Source organism: Asterias amurensis, chromosome 21 (assembly GCF_032118995.1).
Source record: "Asterias amurensis chromosome 21, ASM3211899v1".
Lineage (NCBI taxonomy): Eukaryota > Metazoa > Echinodermata > Asteroidea > Forcipulatida > Asteriidae > Asterias > Asterias amurensis.
The window spans coordinates 10,189,360-10,211,157 of record NC_092668.1 but is presented as its reverse complement, the minus strand read 5'-3'; the positions used below and the strand labels follow the sequence as shown (position 1 = coordinate 10,211,157).

At 37.5% G+C, this 21,798-nt stretch overlaps 1 protein-coding gene across 1 annotated transcript; it reads right to left on the bottom strand.

The window, feature by feature from the left end:
- Nucleotides 1–1,477: 1,477 nt before the first annotated feature.
- On the bottom strand, nt 1,478–21,041 carry LOC139953147 (cysteine-rich motor neuron 1 protein-like). The gene is made up of 10 exons (XM_071952568.1): nt 20,814–21,041; nt 18,637–18,792; nt 17,496–17,681; nt 8,889–9,089; nt 7,950–8,153; nt 5,665–5,868; nt 5,133–5,336; nt 4,337–4,540; nt 3,518–3,690; nt 1,478–1,997 (listed from the first exon to the last, which is right to left on the bottom strand). The coding sequence occupies exons 4-9, from the start codon at nt 8,974–8,976 to the stop codon at nt 3,542–3,544; spliced, it is 1,053 nt and encodes a 350-aa protein (XP_071808669.1). The 5' UTR covers nt 8,977–9,089; nt 17,496–17,681; nt 18,637–18,792; nt 20,814–21,041; the 3' UTR covers nt 1,478–1,997; nt 3,518–3,541.
- Between the last annotated feature and the right edge of the window lie 757 nt (nt 21,042–21,798).

Sequence of the window (21,798 nt, the reverse complement as noted above, 5' to 3'; positions counted from 1 at the left end):
ACGCGCAGAAAATGCACACGGGAGATAGGCTTTGGACGCGCTAAATGTCACGTGCCGACGGCAACAAGTCACGTGACCACGGCAACGCACAGAAAGTGAACAGGGGAGATAGGCCAATGGGGGACCCATGCCAGAACCCGTGTATGTACACGCGGCCGATCTAGTTATTTCAGTTATTTTAATTTATATCTATGAACAAAATGAACTTCTTATTTAAATTTCCCCACGGTGTGCGTCTTTCGAGCCTTAATCGAACCTTATTATCGATTCGGACTATCGAACCTTATTGTCAGTTCGGACTATCGAACCTTATTGTCGATTCGGACTATCGAACCTTGTCGTCGATTCGGACTATCGAACCTTATCGTCGATTCGGAATAACGAACCTTCGGACTGTTGAACCTCGTTTTTGTTTCGGACTATCGAACCTTCGGACCAACTAACCTTTTTTAAATTCGGACTACCGAACCTTCGGACCAGTAAACCTTCGGATCGATGAACCTTCGGACTAATGAACCTTCGGACTATCGCATCATATGTTCGGATTAACGAACTCTATTACATTTTCGGACTAATGAACCCCCTCTTATGGAAAATTTGTGCGTTCGGACTATCGAACCTTCGGACTATTGCACCTTCGGACTAACGGACCTTCGGACTATCGGGCGGACCCCAAAATTTTGACCCCCATAAATGGCTGACGTGTTAGTCGACAAGGTAAAAGGAAAACCACGCAATTTCGAGGCATGTTTGTGTGGATCATTGTATTCTACTTTTACAACATCTTTCTACCCATATGCATTTTATAAAAAACGGTTACAAACGCTTTTCAAAAACCAACTCGACCGATCCAAGGCAACGTGTTCCTTTAATCACAGGCAATTTCAACACAACAGGATGAATCCCCTTCCTCCTCAGCTGACTCAACAGTAAGCACTCTCTAATCTTATTATTTTGATTATTGGATGGACTGTGTTTTTCTTTGACTGGAACTGACAACATTTGTGTTAATGCCTTTTAAAAAGATTCATATCAAGTCAATCCCTACAACACTTCCTGATAATGAACTACTCCAGTATTAATGAATTAAAAAAAACTTATGCGTTTATTGAGTTAGGAATACACCTTCTTCCTGAGATCAAAGAGTGTGTTGTGTCAGGCTAAACAAAACTTTAAAACTTAAAACAATATTAAAACTTTCCTACACTTTTTTGATATATTTACCCTCCACCAGATACAGGAATCTACAACTAAACATTGATCATTAAAAAACCTGACAATGTTAAGAAAACTTGCAAAATAAATATTTGTTTGACTGTGATGAAACATTTACAATTGTAAGAATGCAATAGTTAATGACACAGTGATGAATACCAGTCCCGATATAGAGCAGAGGGTTACCCCCCCCCCAAAAAAAAACCAACAAAAAAAACAGTTCTTTAACTAAATCTTTGCTCTTGTACAGAAGTGTCCCCTAAAATCCTCTTGAAGGAACATACATTGCCTTGAATCGGAAGAGTTGGTCTATGAAAAGCGTTTTTACCATTTGTTATAAAATTCATATCGTTGCGGAAAGATATGGTAAAAGTAGAAATGATCCACACAAACATGCCTTGAAATTGCACGGGTCGGTTATCCTTTTACCTCTTTGACTAACGTTGGCCATTTATTGGAGTCAAATTTTTGGTCGACTGCGTTAGTTCGCAAAATAAAAGGGAAAACCATGCATCTTCGGGGCAAATTTGTGTGGATGATTGACTTCTACTTTTAAAACAAACCTTTCTAACCATATCCATTTGATAACAAAGGATTACAAACGCTTTTCATAGACCAACTCCTCCGACCCAAGGCAACGTGCTCCTTTAAGAAATCCTTAGATTCCCAGAAAACAATGAAGACACAATAGGAGGATCCAGCTCCAATAAACTGGGGTTTAAGTAATGCCACTCCATCCAAGTAAGACAATAGACCTCAAAATGCTTGTTGTAGCTATCAGGCTGGGGGAAAACAAACATATAAGACAGACGAACATGTTAGTAGGGAGACAAAACTGGTTTAAATATTCAGTTAGTGTTTTTTGACTGTAATTGAGAGAACTTATTATCAGGTGTCAGAAAACAAAACATTACTATATTTTGTTTCTGTTTTACCGATGTGTGATACACACAATACACCGAGTGCCAATTCTCAGCCCTGCTAAAAATTGATCAGCATGTAATAGTACTAAGGGAATAAAAGGGTAGCGACGAGTTCTTAAATGGCCGTTTAAAGCCGGCAGGGTTAGCGGCCGTATGATAAAGGCCCAAGCCGGAAGCAGGGCTTTTAACGCTCGGCAACGACCCTGCAAGGTTTTTAATGGACGTTTAAGAACGAGTCACTACTATCTTTTACTTCCATTCTTAAATGCCCTTTGGTAAAAAAAAACGTAAAAAAAATACAATTAACAATTGAATATAATATGAGGTTTTAAATATTTTTTTGAAAACTTTGTAAAGTATCTGTTGGATGCGCGTGGGTTGAGTGTACGTCGTACGCTTAGATTACGCACTCACGCTTAGATTACGCGCCGTTACTATAGCTATGAATTGCATTCTGATGATAATCTTGCGCGCCCGACGCATGGAAGCCAGCTGGTTATAAAAAATGGTCATTATCAAAGGTTTATACACCCCAATATGACGCGCTCTCCACCAAAAGGAATAGTGAAACTGTCTGAGATATTTAAGAATAAGTGGTTATTCGAACCCCAACTGCATAATCAGAATTGAACAGCATGAAACTAAAAGTTTAGTAAACTGGCGAGGTGAACTATCTGGTTATCTGGGTAAAGCCTGGCTCATATACCTCCTGCAAATGCGATTGCAATGCAAATTTTACGTGAATTTTACTGTTTTCGCTGCAATATTCGCAAGAGAGTCGAGCACAACTCAACCCTTGCAAACTATTCATTGCGAATTTGTGACACCAACATTTGTATCGCATTTCCATTCGCAGGAAGTATGAACCGGGCTTAAGTGTGTTTGGCACGTCCTCTTGGCTGTACATTAATAACAATCTTTGAGCAAACCTGAATCCTTGACTCTTGGGCTGATCCATAACAACAAGCCTATAATGAGTGTGTTTTCAACAGGCTGCTATCATTCCGCATACTGCACTATTTTTAGCTATACCTTTCAAGTTTTACTGAAGATATATTCACTATCAATTGCATGCTTCAAAAGTGGCTATGGACAAACACCAGACCATGACAGAAACATAGGAAGAAGCCCCTTTTCTTTATAAATTCACTGGTTTCATTCACATTACAAACAAAACCTATGGTATGGCTTTTATACAAAATATCTTGTGGAGCACTCCAGACCTTAAATTTAATATTTCTTTTTGTGCTTTGTCATTGCCTCCATAAGGCATTGAACAATAGCTACACACCACGTGACCACAACAAGACAAAAAAAGTTCACCCTCGTCTTCCACAGTAGGCATAAAAACATCAGGGAAAGAAAAGAAAAAAACTCACCCTCTTTCTGGTCGTTTTAAGTGTTCACTGTTTATCATCAGGTGGGTCCAAACACATGGAAGAAGCACAAGCACTTTCACCATTATGACAAAGACAATGCTTGCATCGTCCCTCGAACCATTCCTCGCCATCATCATGCTTGTTTCCCTCACTATCGATGCATGGTTTTTCCACTTAAAAGATAACAACAAATTTCATTTTTACTTTAATTATCTTTCCAGAGAGGGAGGAAGGGGGACATTTATTCCCCTTGGCTTTTTATGTATTTGGAAAGTACCTCTTCATTTTCTGTAAACATAAGTCAAGGATCCTTAAAGGGAAGGAACACGTTTGGATATTACTCAAAACAAATATTAAGTTAAAAACTGACTTGGTAATGAGCATTGGAGAGCTGTTAATAGTATAAAACATTGTGGGAAACGACTCCCTCTGAAGAAACGTAGTTTTTGAGAATGACGGAGGTAATTTCTCACTAAAATAATAAAAGACTTATAGCTAGAAGCCTTTTTCTGAAAGCACACAAATTCGTCCAACAAGGGTGTTTTTTCTTTCAGAATTTTCTTGCAACCTCGAAGACCAATTGAGCCCAAATTTTCATGGGCTTGTTATTTTATGCTCATGATGGGATACACCAAGTGAGTGGTTTTTGACAATTACCATTGTGTACAGTGCCTTTAAAAATGTGTAACATAAGCAATGTTCAACATTACAATTTACAATGTCTAAGCTGTTTAAAACTTTAACAATAATTGTTCTTCTTATCTCATCTGTTAATGTGCAAAATATGAAAAACAGCAGGGAAAAGCAAAACCAGTGTACCTTCTTCGCAATCAAATTGTGGGCAACACTCAATCTCTGTTCCTGGTCGTAGTCTGCAGTGTTGATCCTCAGGTGGGTCCAAACACATGGGTGAAGTACAAGCACTGAACCCATTCTCACAGCGACAATGCTCACATTTTCCCTGGTCCCATTCCTCTCCATGAGCATGCTTGTTCCCATCACTGTCAGTGCATGGCTTGTCCACTTTTAGGATAATACAAAAAGAGGTGTTCAAACAAGGCATATATGATTTTGAGAAAGAGCTAGAAGTTATCACTTTCTGTTAAAGGAGCAAACTCATCATTGGAAGACTATTTGGTCTCGTCTCATATAATGTCTTCAAATATTATTGATCTTGTACTTTTTCACTAAACATCTTTGCTGCAAATTTCTGGGTCTTGCTATGAATTGTTAGTTCAGTGTTTCCTTTATTATGCAATAAGGACTCGACCGTCATAAGTATTGCTCTTTAGTTGGTACAACCCAGAAGTTGTCTTGGTAATCAACCATGACAGTAGAGCCTTAAAAAAGGTGTCAATCAGACGCAAGGTTTGTTTACCACCATCTTTTGAGTCTTTATGCAGTTTCTGTGCTAAACAATCCCTGATGATGAGAATCTAAGACGTGATGGTCACGTAACAGAGCAAGTTCTTAAAGGAGCATGAAAGCAAAAAAATAGATCAAAGTGTGCATACATATTGTTTAGGAGGTTTTCCATATTATCTGAAAGGTTTTCTCATCACATCTTTTCAAAGAGAATGTATCAAACGGCAGGAAAAATACAAAATCAATGTACCTTCTTCACAATCAAAATATGGACAACAGTCATGTTCTGTTCCTGGTTGTAGAGTACACTGTTTACCCTTAGGTAGATCCAAACACCTTGGTGATGTACAAACACTGTCACCATTATCACAGCGACAATGCTCACATTTTCCCTGGTCCCATTCCTCTCTATGAGCATGCTTCTTTCCATCCCTGTCGATGCATGGTTTGTTCACTTTGAAAATGACCAGAAAAAAACTTAATCAAAAAACATGTTTTCCTTAAATTTTCTTACCCCTCCCGGAAAGATGGGAACAGTTCACATTGGTTTTTGAGTACTTGGAAATAATGTCTTCAATTTCTATTAAAAACATAGGGCAAAGTTTGTATCTTTAAAGTCCATAACGTCAAATTAAAAGAATCGTTCAGCATTACACTTTGCAATGTCTTTTCTATGTCTTAAAATTGTTGTAATCATTATTAATGAATTTCATTCAAAATATCTTTATCCATCTTTATATTAAGAAGAATCAAAACAGATGAAAAGAACAAAACCAATGTACCTTCTACACAATCAAATTGTGGGCAACACTGATTTTCTGTTCCTAGTCGTAGTGTACAGTGTTGATCCTCAGGTGGGTCCAAACACATTGGTGACATACAAGCACTGTCACCATTATGACAAACACAATGCTTGCATCGTCCCTCGAACCATTCCTCGCCATTAACATGCTTGTTTCCCTCGCTGTCGATGCATGGTTTGTCCACTTTCAGGATGGAAAAAAAAGGTGTTACTCAAATGCATTTCTCACAAGTTTCCTTACAGAGAGAGGTGCAGGCAAAAACAAATATTGACCTCCAGAACCTAAATTTCAAAGAAAAACTCAACAAAAAGTGTACCGTAATTATTTACGAACAAATGGAAAGCTGTGTGCAAAAATCGGGATGAATGTTGGACTTTGCCAAAATTTGACATTTGAAAAGATATTTTAAATCTGATTAAATCAGATATTTGTGACCCACAAATGCTTTGCAATTTAGGCACATACATGGACAGGTGTTATGCATCAAATCCTGTTTTGAGTATATAGGATTTCACACATACTTCACACAAACTGGCCCACTAATTACTGAAGCTCACATGAGTTGCACTAACCTAGTTTTTATTTGATGATTTGTGAAAGAACATTCGATAATTGTTTCGGCTTCAACAAATGCTCTTTGAAGAGAAGTGTTTCTCAGAACATCAATGAATCAATCAATCAAAGGTCATTTGTAGAGCGCCAAAATCAAGAGTGTGTTCTAAGGCGCTGAGGCACAGTTGAACATGTTTGTGGTTAGAATTGCTTTTGAATAATGAAATGGGTGACTCTTTTGAGCCACCAAAAGTAGGAACCTTTGGGGGTTCAGCGATCTGCATGCGTGTGATGCATAAAATTTGCAAACTTAATACAGAACCATACTGCCACCGAAAAATTAATTTCGAATAAAAACCTACACATGTCTAAAATTAAAAATGATTAACATTCCATAGCTGAAAAGAGCAAAGAATACAAATTAATACAAGTTTTGTATCGACTCAAAGCACATTCAATACCCCTGAATGGGGTATAGGATAATGCCCGAGGTGCGTGTCATTCGTGGGTAAGAATGGCCCGAGGGCGAAGCCCAAGGGCCATTCGTACCCACGAATGGCGCGTTCACCGAGGGCATTATGCGACTTAACCCACACCTGTGACGTCATGCTATTGTTAAAATCGCTCCATTATTTCGCACGAATGGCGCGATATTGTTTAATTTTTAAGTCAATTGTTTGTATGTATTACGTAAGCTTGTTCACTCCAGTGAACACCACTGGTGGTGTGTGAACAATGGACGAAGACCAACATTCAGGAAATATGTTCGTTCCTTCGATAGTGGCATCATAGATCGGGAGCGAAAGTGGCAGCAGATAAGTGATTTTGTTTCTTGACTTTAAGTACATTTATACAAGTTAGTGATAGAAACAGATTTCAGATGATGTTGTAGCCGACTTTCTCGGTCTACAAAAAACCCAAAAGGTGAAGACAAAAGAAGTGACCTACCTGCGTACAAGCCTGTAGTTTCAGATTTGTTTTTAATAAACAAATTTAAGCTACCTTTATGATCAACAATTTCAGTTGAATTCCTGTTATTGAAATTGAAAAAAGTATCTTTGCAATCTTAAATTTTAGGGACTTTACTCACTTACCATGTTTGTGTATGGTAAATTAAGCATTTGAATTAATAAAAACAAAAAACAAAAATACTGGTTAAAATGAAATTGATTTATCTGACTTTAAGACCTGCTTAAATTACTGTTGTAGTTCTATAATTATTTTTTAACATCTCAGCTAAATAATAATTTAAAAATGTAGCTGTTCACTTGTGGAAAGTGTTAACGATCATTTTGCAATACATGTGTAGCTCTATTAACCTGTGTTAAAAACTATTAAAAACAAAATAATATATGGTCCATGATGGCGTCATTGACTTCAACCCTACCTCTTTTATGCACAATGGGTGAATAGATGTAACCATCGCGCCATTAGTGCAAAATAATGGAGCGATTTAACAATAGCATGACGTCACAGGTGTGGGTTAAATACAGTGAATGAGTATTGACCTGTTGGGCTACCAAGTAATTGATTCATAAGTTTAGATTAGTTTTATGTGTATCCTTAAAATTGTCCCAGTTGGCTCAGATAAGTTTTAAATAATGATGGTTAAAAATGAATTATTAACAATGCCTTATACAGCAGACAGTTTTAACTGTTTTGGTTTTTTTAGTGAAAAAATGTCAAACAACGGAAAGAAAACGCCATCATACCTTCTTCACAATCAAATTGTGGGCAACACTCATTCTCTGTGCCTGGTCGAAGTGTACAGTGTTGATCCTCAGGTGGGTCCAAACACATTGGTGACATACAAGCACTGTCGCCATAATCACAGAGACATTGCTCACATTGTCCCTGGTCCCATGTATCTCCATGAGCATGCTTGTTCCCCTCGCTGTCAATGCATGGTTTCTCCCCTTTAAAGATGACAATAACAAGTTTGAACAACAGGGCCCAATTTCATAGTACTGCTTGGGGCTGATTTTGTGCTTACTGTGCGATTTCTATTTCATAGCGCTGCTAACGGTAAGCAACGAAAAGGCATATATGCTCCTCTTCCAGTGCTTATACCGCACAAAAATAAAAGACGTCACAATGCAAATCATGGTAAAAGTGCAATACGGCAACCAATTTGTCTGCTAACCTGTAAAATACACTTGCACCTTGGCAAATTGTTCTGCTACTGCTATATTAAGCATGAAATTTTGCTTACCGTTAAGCAGTGCTATGAAATTGGGCCCTGCTCATTAAGACAAGATGTATCATTATAAAAAAAAGTCTATTTGCGGACACCTTTAACTGAACAGCAATACAAATGTTCAACATCACAATTTACAATGTATTTACTGTAATAATACAAAGTTCTCATAAAGCGCACATATCCTATACACTAGATCAAGGCGCTGAACAAAAAGAGAATTAACAATAAACAAATTAATGGGCTCTGAACAGTTCAGTCTTCAACAGTTTTTCTAATGTCATGATTGAGTCAGACTGGCGGATTTCTGTAGGGAGTTTGTTCCATAAGTGGGGCCACCTTGTCTTTAGAAAACATCTTGACATAATTAATTAATTACAACTCCTTTTCTCATCTTAATAATGAGGAGATAACAAAACAACAGGTAGAGGGAAAACAAAATTTATACATGTACCTTCTTCACAATCAAATTGTGGGCAACAATCATTTTCTGTTTCAAGTCGTAGTGTGCATTGTTGATCCTCAGGTGGATCTATACACATTGGTGATATACAAACTTTGAAACCATTATCACAGCGACAATGCTCACATCCCTCATTCCATTCATCTCCATGAGCATGCTTGTTTTCCTCACTGTCAAGGCAGGAGTTGTCCACTTGTGGGTGAAAAAAATAAACAAGTTTATACCTACGCATTTATCACCAGCTTCTTTGCATCATATCACTTCCAAAACCTCAATTTCAATGAAAAGCAAAAATTTCTACATGGATTATTAAAGGCACTGGACACTTTTGGTAATTGTCAAAGACCAGTATTCTCACATTGTGCTATACTATCGACAGCTCCCCATTACTCGTTACCAGGTAAGGTTTTATGCTAATAATTAGTTTGAGTAATTACAAATAGTGTCCACTGCCTTTAAGAACAAAAAATGAAACCCCTTGTGCAAAATCTTGAAACTAGAGATTTAAAATGATGTAGAATTAGACTGAGTCAAAAATTTGTAACTAATAAAAATTGTAACTTGCGTTAAGCATAAACATGCATATGTGTGTTGGGCCTACTGCATTCAATCCCGTTTAGTAGGCCTATGAATTACGTTCTACCTAGAGCCAACCATACTTCACACAAACTGCTTCACTACAATAAGTCCACAGACGTTGATTTGAACTTGGTTTTTCTTTCATCATTGATGCGAGAAACCTTTAACAATTGGCTTGGACTTTGCAGATTCAAAAATAAGTTTTCTCGGGGAAATTAGGTGACAAGAAATGCTTTCGAATGATGAGCAGTTAGGATTTGAAACTTTGCATGGTGAAACAAAAAGAGGTTTGTGGAATACCACGTGAAAGTCTCTTTGGAAGTGACTGTACATTCTCCTGAAGACAATCAAAGAATAATCGAAACAATGAATCATTAACCATCAGTTCTTTTCAGAACCAACACTACTCACAGATATTTTTGCATGGTGTTACTGCAAACCTCTCTTAACAGTTGAATGATGAAATGGGTGATATATTTTGTTAGAATACACAGAAAGATGAGCCAACTTTGGAGCTGGCAGAAGCAAAACTTTTGGTTGTGCAGCAGATAAGCACCTCAAGAAATCAGATAACAAAAAAGTCATGCTAATGTAACAAACCCTAAACCACTGAGGACCACCTTTAGCCTAAGCAAAGACTTCAAAATACTTACATGGCACCTAAGTTTGAAATAAAGAAGTGGTGGGGAAATACATTGAAAAAGCGGTGTTAAAATAAATTAATAAAGAGAGCTGCATTAACACTCTGCTATTAAATACATGGGGAAGTAGTGCTTTCTGCTCTACTAGCCAGGCTTCTGATGACTGATACCCAATCCTATGGACTGTAAAGGGGGTATCCCTGTTTCAGCCCCAGGAGTAGGTTGCAATAGCCCCTGGCAAAAATATTATATTGTAGCCCATCCACACCTTGAAGTGGCTTCAGGCCTTGTGTGTCTGGCGACTTGCATTAAAACAAAAATTCAACAGACATGACAGAGTTATAAAATTTGTTTATTCAAAGCTTTAACTTATTACGAACGATTAGAAAGCACTGTAAATGTGTGTGATTCAATCAGACCGGTGACCTCCAGCATATATCTCAGCATTCCAGCAACTAAAACAGATGCATGGTCTAAACCACCAGAGTCCCAGACCAAGTCCTGCCAGTTAACCTTGTTCAATGCTATTTTATTAATTACCACTTTGTGTAATGACCAGCTGGCCTGGTATAGAGGATATTAAGTCTGATTTATACGACACACGAAAGCAGGTGCAGTTCATATTTTGTTTTGATGCAATTATCCAATCATCACTTGTTTTTAAAGTGTGGCGCAAGACAAATTTTCTTAAATTTTGTTTGAAGCTTTGCATGGTGTGGAGAAATAGGAAGCAACTAATTGAGAAGAGGAGCATAGTATACGAATCGAACATTGAAGACCAAACCCACTCTTCTCAAAACTAAAACTCCCAAAAAAGATTTACACATGGTTGCGTACCCGCAAGTTTACTATTTATTTAAAGTTTCTTCCTAATGATTTTGGCTTTTGTAATTCTACATGTCAACCTACAAGTTAACATCGTAAAATGTTTTTGTTTACTGTCAAGTGTGCCCTGAAAGAAAACTTAACTGTAAGCTTACCATGATTCTGCTGCAAACTACTGTCTAGTTTATCCTTCATCACAAATTGTATTTACTGTCGTTGAGGATATCATTATGAAATAAATGTCCTATTGGTGTTAATTTAAAAAATATAAATCCTGTTAATTTGTAATTGTCAAAGAGCAGTCTTCTCACTTGGTGTATCCCATCATAACCATAAAATAACAATCCTGTGAAAAAATGGGCTCGATCGGTCATCGAAGTTGCGAGGAAATGATGAAAGAAAAACACCCTTATTGGACGAATTTGTGTGCTTTCAGATAATAATAAAAGACTTCTACCTAGAAGTCTTTTATTATTTTAGTGAGAAATTACCCCTTTCTCAAAAACTATGTTACTTCAGAGGGAGTCGTTTCCCACAATAGTTTATACTATTAACAGCTCTCCAATGCTCGTTACCAAGTCAGTTTTTAAGTTAATATTTGTTTTGAGTAACTACCAAACGTGTACCTTCCCTTTAAAGGAACACGTTGCCTTGGATCGAACGAGTTGGTCTATGAAAAGCGTTTGAAACCGTTTGTTATGAAATGCATATGGTTAGAAAGATGTTTTAAAAGTAGAATATAATGATTCACACAAGCATCACTCAAAATTGCACGGTTTTCATTTTACGTCGCGAACTAACACGGTCGGCCATTTATGGGAGTCAAAGTTATGACTCCCATAAATGGCCGACCGTGTTTGTCGACGAGTTAAAACGAAAACCATGCAATTTCGAGGCATATTTGTGTAGATCATTGTATTCTACTTTTAAAACATCTTTCTAACCATATCGATGTTATAACAAACGGTTACAGGACGCTTTTCAAAGACCAACTCGACAGACCCAAGGCAACGTGTTCCTTTAAAGGCACTGTACACGCTTGGTAATTGTCAAAGGCCGGTGCTCACACTTGATGTATCCCACCGTAACCATAATATGACAAGCCGGTGAAAATTTTGGCTCAATTGGTCATCGAAGTTGCGAAAAAAATGCTGAAAGAAAAAAACACTGTTATTGGACGAATTTGTGTGCTTTAAGAAAGGAATCAAAGACTTCTAGCTAGAAGTTTGTTAATATATTAGTGAGAAATTACCTCTTTCTCAAAAACTATGTTACTTCAGAGGGGGCCGTTTCTCACAATGTTTTATACCATCAACAGCTCTCCAATGCTCATTACCAAGTCAGTTTTTAAGGTAATATTGGTTTTGAGTAATTACCAAACGTGTACCTTCCCTTTAATAACCACGTTTCTGATACCCACGGTCAGTGCATAACTGTTGAGCGTTCAACAGGTCTTTCAAGTATGGAACTGGAGTAGCTGCACCCGACTTCCGGCCCACGAGATCTCACTGTACCATTATCTGACTACATCACACATATTAAACTGATTGCCGAACACGTTCTTATTAATGTCAATGTATGATAGATAACAAGAGTTTATATCCATGTAGATAGTTCTCACAGAAATCAGCATATAACTTAGTTAATTTGCTCAGTAACCAAAAGGGATTTTTATGTTTCCAATTTGGCAGCCTTTGAGAGATGACTTTTAAAATCCATGTAAAAACCAAACAAAGAAATCATATTAAAAGCACTGGACACTATGGTTAATTACTCAAAATAATTGTTAGCATAAAAGCTTACTTGGTAACAAGCAATGGAGAGAGCTGTTGATAGTAACCAAACAAAAATTGTGGGAAACGGCTCCCTCTGAAGTAACGTAGTTTTCGAGAAAGAAGTAATTTTCCACGAATTCGATTTTGAGACCTCATAATTCGATTTTGAGGTCCCAAAATCAGCATCTGAAAGTATACAACTTCGTGTAGGGCAAGGGTGTTTTTTCTCTCATTATTATCTAGCAACTTCGATGACCACAAATTGAGTTCAAATTTTCACAGGTTTAATATGTTGTGCATTTGTTGAGTTACACCAAGTGAGAAGACTGGTCTTTGACAATTACCAATAGTGTCCACTGTCTTTAAATGTTGCAAAGAGCAGACCAAAAAGAACAAACACAAATTTACTTTTTTCATAACAGCCGCCCCAATGACGTATCCCAGCAACGTCACCAGTATCAGCGTCCTCAACATCTTGTCAGCCTGTGCAACAATTGTTCGTCATACAGCTCCGAGAACCAAGTGTAGTGTAAACAAGTTGCTTGTCTAAACATTTATGAGCAAAAACTTTTTTCAATCTACCCACGTGGAAGTCTGGTATTTGCAAAACTAGAAAAGGTACAGTTAGCTAATTAATTCTATCAATTGATTTTTTGGCAAATCACCTACATTTTGGGATCTTATTGAGAAACAACCTTCGTATTTAATTAATTTAACTTGCTAATTGAGGTTTAAACACCTGTCACTAAACGATTTCACAAATTGGACGACACATATCAATTAATTGTTCTGAATTTTAGTGTGCACTGTATGTGAGTGATGGGGGAGGAGGGTGTTATTTTATTGATATTTAGTTTATTTTATTACATTTCCAACAACATGACGACAAGAAAACATTTTAGGGGATACTTGCTTTTCAGAACCAGTGTTTTCATTTGAGACAATAATTTCATTGGATTAATGTGCAGTTGGCGTGACGTAAGCATTCTGTTTCTGTGTTTTGATTGGTCCGAGGTGATGTTTGGCAGATGCACTTGGGGTCGAGCATAATATGGATCTAGGTCATGTAGGTGAAAGGTGAAGATGGACAGAGATTGACCTATGCTAGAGGCCACGTGACTCTTAATCAACCAATTAAAGCCATTGGACACTTTCGGTACAGAACAAAATTAAAAGTTCACAGATTTACACATAACTTACAGGGTTTACAGATAGTAATGGTAAAAGACTTCTCTTGAAATATTATTCCATGAAATGCTTTACTTTTTAAGAACATTAAAACAATATCAATTCTCGATATCGAGAATTACGGATTTATTTGAAACACATGTCATGACACGGCGAAACGTGCGGAAACAAGGGTGGGTTTTCCCGTTATTTTCTTCCGACTCCGATGACTGAGCCTAAATTTTCACAGATTTGTTATATTATATATAAGTTGTGATACACAAAGTGTGGGCCTTGGACAATACTGTTTACTGAAAGTGTCCAATGGCTTCAAGCAGCAATAACACAATCAAGCATGCAATCTCAAACCGATCAATAATATTTAATAACCACATATCACCATTACATTTAGGCTCTAAAATTTAGACTTTTCTACTGAAGGACAAAAGGTGCTTTGAGGAATAAACAAATCCAACTCTATGGCAAACTGTAACATGATACCAAAACAATGTACACCAATATTAATCTCCCATATAATGTTCAGGAATCCAACTGACAACATTCTGATTTCACTTAATACATTTTTAATTGTGAAACTGGATAAGCTGGATAAGCTTCTGCCTGCCCCAACTAAATCCTTCCGAGAGTCACTTTTACTGTTCTCATGCTCAGATGGATTTTTTGCGATTTAAATTTTCAAATTGGCACATAAATTCTTGATTTTCTTTCAGGAATGTTTACACGTTGAACGATTCATTCAAGTATGAAACATGGCTTATTAAAATGCTCTAAATAGCACTATCACGCAATCACTGTATCAGCATCACAGTAGTACAGTCTGATAATTCAGTAGGCCTACATGCGAGTAAACATAAGGCTTGGAAATGTTCCAGAGCACTACAAAAAGAAGGCAGTCCCTAGTTCGGCTGCTAAACAGTACTCCTAGCCAACAAGAGCATTTGGTGAAAACGTATCCCTTCCTCTTTTTTCAATCTTTCTGTGTAAGCATGATGCTGTTGATACTTGATAAGGGAATCAATGTGTGGTGAAGAGGTTTTCAACTAGTGGCATGGTTTAATCCCAACGAGGCCTGGTTCTTGATAATTTTACCAGACGAAGTAAATTATCAAGAACCAGGCCTCGGTGGGTTTAAACCACTAGTTGAAAACCGATTCAACACACTTTGATTCCCATTCATAAATACATTTTCGGTCAAAAACATCAACACTTTTTGGTCAAAAAGTAAAATAAATGCATAAATAATAATTGTTAAATAATTTCTTTCAACACAACACCCCTCCAGCTATGAAATGGTAAGGCCCTTGGCCCGATCGGGTAAACAACTCCTTATATGGGAATGATGTGCGCGTCGCGCGTATCGCGTGATGTGGCACAACTGTTTCAGCCGTTGCTCTCGACCAATAGTAATAAAGAGACTCTTATAAGAACAGGTGCAAGCTCGCGTGTCACGCCCATGTTTTAAACACTTTTTACTGGTCATAAACAAAGGTTTATACACACCCAAGTGACGCGCTCTCCACCAATAGGAATAGCGAAACTGTCTGATGTATTTATGAATATTTATTTATTTCCTTTCTTGTATTTTTCAGTTGTTAACAATCTGTTTTTTTTAAATAATTGTTAAGGAATTCCTTTTGCCCTAATGGAATTTTTCCTAATAAACCAATTCAAATCAAACAAATAATCCCGCGTACGTTAGCGAACTTTGACGAGGTGTCTGAGACCTGAGAACTTAGCTATTTTTAGCATAAGTGCAGAGTGCCATTGTATGCAAGCCTAACCATACAACCTTCATAAATTACAAAATACTTAATTTTTAATGGATTAATAAAAATGATGCGTTGATTGAGTTAGTAATGTACTTTCCTCCATGCCAGACAACATAATTTTCATAAATCCCTCCATATCATTGATGTTAGTATGATACAACTACTTTCAAATGTAATTAACTTTTGATTTTTGCCAATGTACCTTTGCTTACTATGGTCTGCATTTTGTAGAAATAAAGTGATCGACTTGAGTTAAACTAAATTCAAAAGTGTCTATTGTATCACGCTGCAAAAACTTTAAAACTTTAAATGAAAACCAATAACCATGGTACATGTAGTTCTTCTGATAAATTTAGCTTTCAACATAAGAAATTTTCAGAAAGTTTAATAGTGGATAAGATATTAATTCTTCAAGCTTAAATGATTATGAAACTTTACTGACAAATTAATAAAATAATGAGTTGATTGTGTTAGTAAGGCAACTTCCTCCATGCAAGACAACATAGCTCAAAGAGTTTGTTGTAACAGGCTGTAAAACCAAACACATGAGACAAATTGAACAGTGTTAGTAAGAAAACATAACTGATATTAATTTGTACAGTAGAAAAACCAAATGAAAACAAATTTAAGACAAAAGTCACTGTGTTTATCAACTAAGTGCTTGCTAGCGATACACATTGCACAACCTCAAAACACTATTGCCCCCTTTTTAATTACTTAACATTTAAAGGGACACACCGGCTGAATTGGGCTATTTGGGCTACAAAATAGACTAAGATATGACTTCAAAGGTCTTCCAGGAATTGAGAAGAGCAGTCCCTAAAAAAAAAACATCAAATTTAGCGGTTTTTGAAATTTAAATAAAAAAACGTAGAGTCGCGGGATAGTTAGAACCACAAAGTGGTTCTAATAATCAGGTGATCTTCCGAGTTAGTTTTACTTCCAGCCGTAGAAAAGCTAAAAATTACAATTATTCATGAGTAAAAAAGACTACGTAGAGTCCATGTAGCGGAAGCTTGTTCAATGGCCCCACTGCATGGAGCAATCAGAATGTAAGCCTTGGGGCATATCACGTACCGCCCATGCCGTGTCTCTTGGGGACTGAAGGCGTAATTCCGGGCGCTTTGAACTCCCAGCTTGGGAGCTTGGGAGGGGTTGTGAGCCAGTAGGAGCCAAAATACAGGCTTTATGAAATTGGGCCCTGGCACGTCGGAAGCATGTCACGCCACAATCGCATTCCAAACTGCATCATGGCAATGCAGTAGTAGGCCTAGTTTATTAGTGCCAGGAGTGCTTTATTTACTTGTCATTGTCCCATCGTATTTTGGGTTAGTTTCTTTGTGTTCTTCGGGATGATTTTTGGATGTACGAAGGATTTGCCTGATGCATGTATTTATGTCGGTTGTTTATAATACATGGATATGTAGACTGGATCCTTATGCTGCGTCATAGTAAATAGTTGATATAAACAAACAACCAGTTTACTTACAACATTGCGCGACAATGTCACAAAAATTTGCTGGTTGCAACTGCTGGAAAAGCGTATACGCTGGCCTTTTAACGTGTTGGGGTTTTTCAATCATTTTTTTCGCTAATTACGTGATATTTTGATGATTTTTTTTTTACAGCAACCATCTAAACAATTTGTTTTATTTATTCTACACCACTAAATTGCATAAACGGTGAGCCGGTGTGCCCCTTTAAACAGGAGCAATTCAATTTGGCAACAAGTTAAGATAGCCTTGAGGATCCTTTCCTTGTCTGAAATAATCATCCCTGTAAATAAAAGACGTTATAAAATCAAAGCTTAAGTCCACTCACCGCCTTATTTTCCCTTCAATGGTCTGCAATCCAGCTCCTCGTTCTTGCTGCCATAGTACACTGCCTGACAATGGTCGCAATAGTTAACATGACAGTTTGTGTTGGGATAAGGGTCACATCTACCATAATCACACGGTGCCACAAAACAGTTAATCACAGGTCCTGGCGGGCATTCCGGTTTGATTTCTTTAAGGAAAACAGAAAAACAAACACAAAACATAAAAATATCCTCAAACCTCTATATATTGTAACAAACATATGAGTTGACTCTCTAAATGAACAGTCAGCCAGAGTCAGACTTATGTCAAATCAGGCTGGGCAAGTTTCTTGCCATTTGACCATTGGTACCCATTTGAGTGTGGAACTTCAAGCATAAAAGCAATGTGGGAATACAAACTTCCCCAAAATTGTTTTGCAACTTGCATGGTCTACACTACACGCAACCTAACGACCAATATCCCAGCAGGTTGGAAAGGTATAGTGCAGTTTGCTCTACCAGCCTGGTTCTAGTGGATGATACCCATGCCAACATTCTTCGGACTGTGAAGAAACTATCCCCTTTTTCAACCCTACATAGTAGGAGTACATGTAGGTGACAACTTTCCCCTAATAACAGTTGATTCTGATTGACAGCCCTAATCCGTGTAGCCTTCCTCTTGAATGGCCATCTGGCTTTGTGGTGTATATCTCATTACATTACATATAATGAGTAGGGCAGATGGCCTTAGCTTTCAATCCAAACCAGACCTTTCTCCAAAGTACAAAAAAGAGGGGACAAGGATTAAGGGAAGGATCCAGAAAAAAAGCGGGAAAATTATAGCCAATCAAAGTTTCTATTTCAGAAACAATTGGTGGCGTTGGACCAATAGGATTTAATCGGTGAGGACAAAAGATATACATTACATATATACTTTTTTTAAACAGAAGAAAGATATGCCAATGTTTGATTAGCTCTTATTCTGAATTTATACTTTTTATAAATCTACATATATTTAACAAAAATATTGTTGTGTCTAAATAGCTTTGGTTGTATCTAGTGAAGAGTCAGAAAAGGCATAGACTTAGTACCCCTTCATCTACATAAAGTAAAACTAACCAAACTATAAGATCTACAAAGGGTAAATCCTGATTTCTAACTTACCCACAGGACCTCCAACGAGTTTACCATTCTTATAGAATTCGGCAGAGCAGCCTTCACATCTATCTATGCGACACTCATCAAAAGGCTCGGTGAAGAGGTCACAGAGTGAGTCCGGGCAAGATGCCACTGTTGATTCAGCTTCACACAGAGACAATGCTACAGAAACAACAAAATACCTTTACTGCTAGTTGCAAAAAAAACACCATGATTTTGTTGGTTTACGAACCTATATGACAAACTACGAGAGCTGGCAAGTATAGCCATGGCTTCATAAATTATTTGGATGAAGTGTTATCTGTTTCCAATACCATAGTGTGCCTTTTACTTAAAAAAACACCCACATTATCTTAAAACGTGCAGAAAAATTTCAAAAAAGGTTTTGTTTAAATGTAGCTCAGAAACAAATACTTGGGAATTCCTAAACATGTACAAGATTCAAAATAGCAAAAAGGAAAAACCTGCTGCATAACTGAATTGTTAACACAATCTAATTTGAAAAGGGAAAGAGAATACAGGTTTTGTCACTGCGAAAACATGGTGTACATGTACTGTAAAAAGCACACATTGGCATTGCTTTTAAAAACACAGGAAGCAACATGGGACTTTGGAGTGCAACATATTGCACTGATATTGACCAATCAGTACCAAGGATTCCAATAGAGATACAACTCAATTTGGTTTTACCCATATACACCAATGTCTGTCAGCACTATATACATGTACTCAGTAATTAGCCGAGTTCTGCAAAAAACTCACAGGCATTACTAGGAAGGGATCCGAACCCACGACCTTAGAGCTGGTGTCATACCAACTAGAATTGCAAAGGTCGTAGGTTTGAATCCCAACAAGTAATATGCCTGTGATTTTTTTTTCACAGAACTCGGGTAAGTATTGATGAGTATACAATCCTACAGACATCGGTGTTTGTGTTATGGGTAAAAAACAAAATGAATAATTATATTCTTTATCCTGATGCAAATAATATCTATTAAGAGATACAATTGAAAAGAAAAATAGAATCAGAGTGATACGACCAGATGAATGACTTCCTCCCAACTGGTTGGATATTTTGTAATGCGGCTGAGGACTTGTGTAAAGGCAGCTTACCTTTGATTGAGAGAACAGGTAATTTTGACACTCACAAATTGATTGGGAGCAGAGGTTTGAGTGGTGGACCACTTTTCAACTCTTCAACATCATTAAGCTTAATTTGGTTTTACCCTTACACCGATGTGTGTACTCAATCACAGGCTTATTACTCAGGTGGGATTCGAACCCACGACCTTTGCCATTCTAGAGCAGTGTCTAACCAACTAGACCACCAAGATTGCCTGGTAGCTAGAGGTAGTTTGAATCCTATATTTTAGCAGCATGTATCGCAACAGTAGCTATTAAATTATTAATATCATTACAATATTCATAAAGAGTATATGTAGTTGTTTACTGTTGTTTACTGCTTGGGAGTACGTGTCCTTGCTGCTGCCAATTTTAGCACTATCTTGCTTTAAGCTTTTATCAGAATATGCAGATGCTGCCTGCATGCGCATGCAGTCCTTGGATTCGCACGTTCACTCACACATGGAACCATTAGGCGATCACACCTGTGTGAACCAACTCTAACTCGCACGCTAAAATTTGCCCTCTGTGGATGAATTATATAGGAGTGGCAAATTACATCCAAATAACAGGATAATTTGTCACAATGGAATGTTTAACACGCCGAGATGTGTTCCATTTAATCCACACTTGACATGGGTATTAATTTGCTCATGAAAAAATTCAACAAGTGAGTCGAACCACATGCAACAGTACCCTATTGCTCATGGAAGAAGTACAAATCAAACTTGGGTTAAAAAAAACCTGATACATTAAAGAATGGTGAGAAAGTAGAATAAAAAGCTTTTGCATACAAGTTACCAACCGAAAGGACCGAGAGTTAATGGCCTGACGTTTGACCGTAATAGATTCTTCCTCGAAGGCTATATTGCTATAAGGCATCAACGATTTTGTTTAAACATGCAAATTTACAAATCTTTACTGTGTCTAACTGTCAAATTATTTTAAACTGTAAATTTTTTGTTTTTTTCTTTACAAATTGAATCAAGAGTAGACCTACTCTTAATAATGAGAATAAATTTGTAAAAGCGTCAGCGAAAAGTTTTACAAACTCAACAAACCTTCTTCACAAATGTGCCGACGATTGCAACAGACATTTTCTTGTCCTGGTTGATCTCTACAATTAACACCCCCAAGAATTGGAGCCACACACATTGGCGCCATACATGCAGGGAAACCATTGTAACATTGACAATGCACGCACGCTCCCTGGTTCCATTCATCTCCATGATCATGCTGGTTTCCCTCACTGTCGATGCACGGTCGTTCATTACTGTCCCCGTTGCGGGCACCAACTTTGGGACAAAAAAACAAATACCATTAAACCAGAGACAAATAGAGAATGGAGACGGAGAAAAGTATTGCGACTTGAGATTTCTTGAGATTTTCTAAGTATCCGCACAGGTTTGTACCCATGTCGGTCGTTGATGAATAGACATCTGCAGTATATTGAACTGTTCACAACATCAGTTTAAAGGGGAATTGATATCATGATCATATCTTCTCCGATTATCTACTCCACGGCAGTAGAATAGAGCAAGACAGTTCCCTAAGAACAACTCTACCTGGCAATTAGATACACACATGGTGTTAACGCAAACCAAATATACATTGATACCTCAACATGCAATGCCTCAAATCCTATATATGATCATATCACACAAGCATCAATAACAAGATGAATATTAATCGAAGACAGTTTTAGATAAGGGAGGAATCCCAAATGGGGAAAAAACATCCACACTATCGGTTAGGGCCCGAAATCCCAATTCACATGCAAAAAAAATGTTCTAAGGTGGGATTTGAACCGGGGGTCCACTGAGGTGACGGGTCAGGGGAAGAAAACCTTAAGCCTATACCTGATCATAGTGGACCAGTGGCTTAAAGGCAATGGACACCTTTGGTATTATATCGTCAAAGTAGTCTTCTCACAAAGTGTATCTCAACATATGCCGTGTACCAGTCACCTAGATATGATAAATTTTGGGCTGGTGACCATTCTCAGGAAATAAAGTTTTTGGGCTGAGCTACTTTTAATGCTTAGCA

What these genes read in the sequence shown, in the direction of transcription:
- LOC139953147 (XM_071952568.1), bottom strand. Translation starts at nt 8,976, where the DNA reads ATGTGTATAGATCCACCTGAGGATCAACAATGCACACTACGACTTGAA. An exon ending in ACAATTTGATTGTGAAGAAG is followed by an intron (nt 5,869 to 7,949) that starts GTATGATGGCGT and finishes CCATCCTGAAAG; the next exon opens with TGGACAAACCATGCATCGAC. An exon ending in ACAATTTGATTGTGTAGAAG is followed by an intron (nt 5,337 to 5,664) that starts GTACATTGGTTT and finishes TCATTTTCAAAG; the next exon opens with TGAACAAACCATGCATCGAC.